At 30.3% G+C, this 2,472-nt stretch overlaps 1 protein-coding gene across 1 annotated transcript; it reads left to right on the forward strand.

The window, feature by feature from the left end:
- Positions 1-1,196: 1,196 nt before the first annotated feature.
- Positions 1,197-1,977, forward strand: LOC105770680 (uncharacterized). The gene has a single exon (XM_012591996.2). The coding sequence runs from the start codon at positions 1,267-1,269 to the stop codon at positions 1,825-1,827; it is 561 nt and encodes a 186-aa protein (XP_012447450.1). The 5' UTR covers positions 1,197-1,266; the 3' UTR covers positions 1,828-1,977.
- The last annotated feature ends 495 nt before the right edge of the window (positions 1,978-2,472 follow it).

Below are 2,472 nucleotides of genomic sequence, written 5' to 3' on the forward strand. Positions count from 1 at the left end.
CCTGTCTAATTTATTGTAATTTTAGACAATCGTATTTATGTGTTTATTTATAGGAGGCAATTTAATTTCGATAGTTAAGATAAGTTATCTTTCCAATTAGTCTTTTAGACAATATAATAGTTTTAACTAGAGCTGTTCATGGGTCGGGTCGAGTCGAGGCCTAGTTACGTATAAATTTTTATGCTTAGTCCCATTTTCAAGTTGGTTTGGTCTGCCCAAAAAACCTATTTTACCGTTCAAAAAATAATAAAATAATAAAAATATTTTTAATTGATATTTTATATATTTAATAATTATTTTTATAAAAAAATATTATTTAAATTGAATTTGGGTCAGGTCAAGGTACAAAATCATTGTCCAAGCCCAATCCAACTCCCATCAGACCGATTGGGTCAAGTAGGCTACCCGGCCCTTGACACGTCTAGTCCTAACATGAGTCATTTGCTCAATCTAAGCCCATGGGCTACGGATAATTTAGATTAACTACTCATATAAATCGTTTCTCACGTTACAATTCGACCATGTAATGCAACTTAATATTAATTAAATCAGTAAAACATTACATTTTTATACAATTTACTTTACTTCCAAAAATCATTAAAAATATCATATAAATAATATTAAATAATCATGTGGTAATTTTTATTTATTCAATAAATTTTAAAAAAGTAAAAGTTATGACGAAATCAATATCTCCAATTAATTTATATTCACTAAAATAAACTCATTTATGAATCATGTAAAATTCATTTAATAAATTAGTTAATGTCCGTTTTGAGTTGAGTCGAATAACTCAATTCGATTAACTCAAAATTTAAAAAAAATTTCGATTTTTTCAAATCGAATCAAATTTTGCTCATCCCTAATTTTGTCAGTCAAACATGCCTAACGAATTACATTTCTTTATAATTATAAGAGAGTATAATTATTACTGTAATAATTACTCTTTCAATCAATTACGAATCTTTAAAATATTTATCAATCTCGATAAAAGAAATTAAAGGAAAATTAGCATTAATTATGTTAGAAAGTCAATAAAAAACAAAAAAAAACTATGTTTTGTTATTTTACTTTTTTATAAATATTTTTTAAATAAACATTTTTCATAAATTAAAAGGTTATATTATTTGATAAAAATGATTAAACCCAGGGGAAGCGGGTTTTAGTTTAGAGTTAAAAAATCGAGGAGTTAGGAAAAATGAAAAAGGTATTAACGATAAGCTTTCTTAAACGTAAACCAAAATCAAAGCCACTGTTTGTGACATTATGTATAAAGATCAGTCTCCTTTTACCAAGCCTTCGCTTCTTTCAAACCCTCACTACAAAATCACCGTTGCCACCGCCACCAACCCTCCGCCGATCCTCAACTCTCCTTCCCGCCATGAGCCTCTTCTGCCCAATCCAAACGCTTCGCCTATCTTCCCTTCCTCCTTCTTGGCCCCAGCTCGCCTCATGTTAACTATGGTGTCGTGGCTCCGCACACGCCGCCGCCGATGTTTTTTCCTTTTGCTTTGCTCCCCTATTCTCATCCCCTTCCTCTGCGCCACTTTCCCCCTCATTTGTTTGGCTGAAATCTGTTTTCGCATTTGTTGGAGGAGTAGCGGAGGAAAGGCTGCGGCAGCGGCGCAAGAAGATGAGGAGAATCGGCTGCGGCAGTGTGAAGAAGCTCCTTGCGGGGAAGGAGAAGGAAGGGGAGGTGGACTGTTACAGAGGTATTTGGAAGATCAACTGGCGCTCGTTGGATCTGTTTACGATTGTGGCGATGATTTTGATGATCATGATAATCAAGATCTTGATCTTGATGGTAGAACTCCACTTTTGAGTTGATTTTGAGCTTTATTATTTTTATTTTTTGTAAATGGTTCAATTAATGTTGTTTAATTTAGATTTCCACTTTTTTTTTTCTGGAGATTGAGTATTTGTTGCTCTGATTTAAACTTTGAAAAAGGAAATGGAAATTAGTTTTAAGTTTGTAAATGGATGGTGGATAATATCTTGATTATTAGATTATAACTAAAAGATTCATTTTAGTTTCCAATTAATAATAACTGCCTGGTGTTTTAAGAATATTTATTTAAATACTTTTTATTTTTATTATAATATGTTAATATTAATTTTTTGGGGAAGGGTTCAATATTAATATTAATATATATTAAATAAAATTTATCAAGACTTCTATAGACAATAGACTCTAAATTATTTGCAAGTTGTAGATTAATTCTTTAAATGCATCATAAATCATCATACTAGTTTCAAGATCAAGCTTTAGGTAAACATGTGAATCAAGTCATTGATATATATATATATATATATTATAGTGTAGTGGTCATAAATTTGTGGTAAAACATAAAAGATTTAAGTTTGGTGAATATAACATTATGAGAAAATTATAAACTTAAAATTAAAATTTAAGCTAAACGGTAAAACCAACATGATTTTATCCTAAGATGCATCACTTTTTCAACTTTATAT

The sequence above is a fragment of the Gossypium raimondii genome, chromosome 5, assembly GCF_025698545.1.
Source record: "Gossypium raimondii isolate GPD5lz chromosome 5, ASM2569854v1, whole genome shotgun sequence".
NCBI lineage: Eukaryota > Viridiplantae > Streptophyta > Magnoliopsida > Malvales > Malvaceae > Gossypium > Gossypium raimondii.

What these genes read in the sequence shown, in the direction of transcription:
- LOC105770680 (XM_012591996.2), top strand. Translation starts at nt 1,267, where the DNA reads ATGTATAAAGATCAGTCTCCTTTTACCAAGCCTTCGCTTCTTTCAAAC.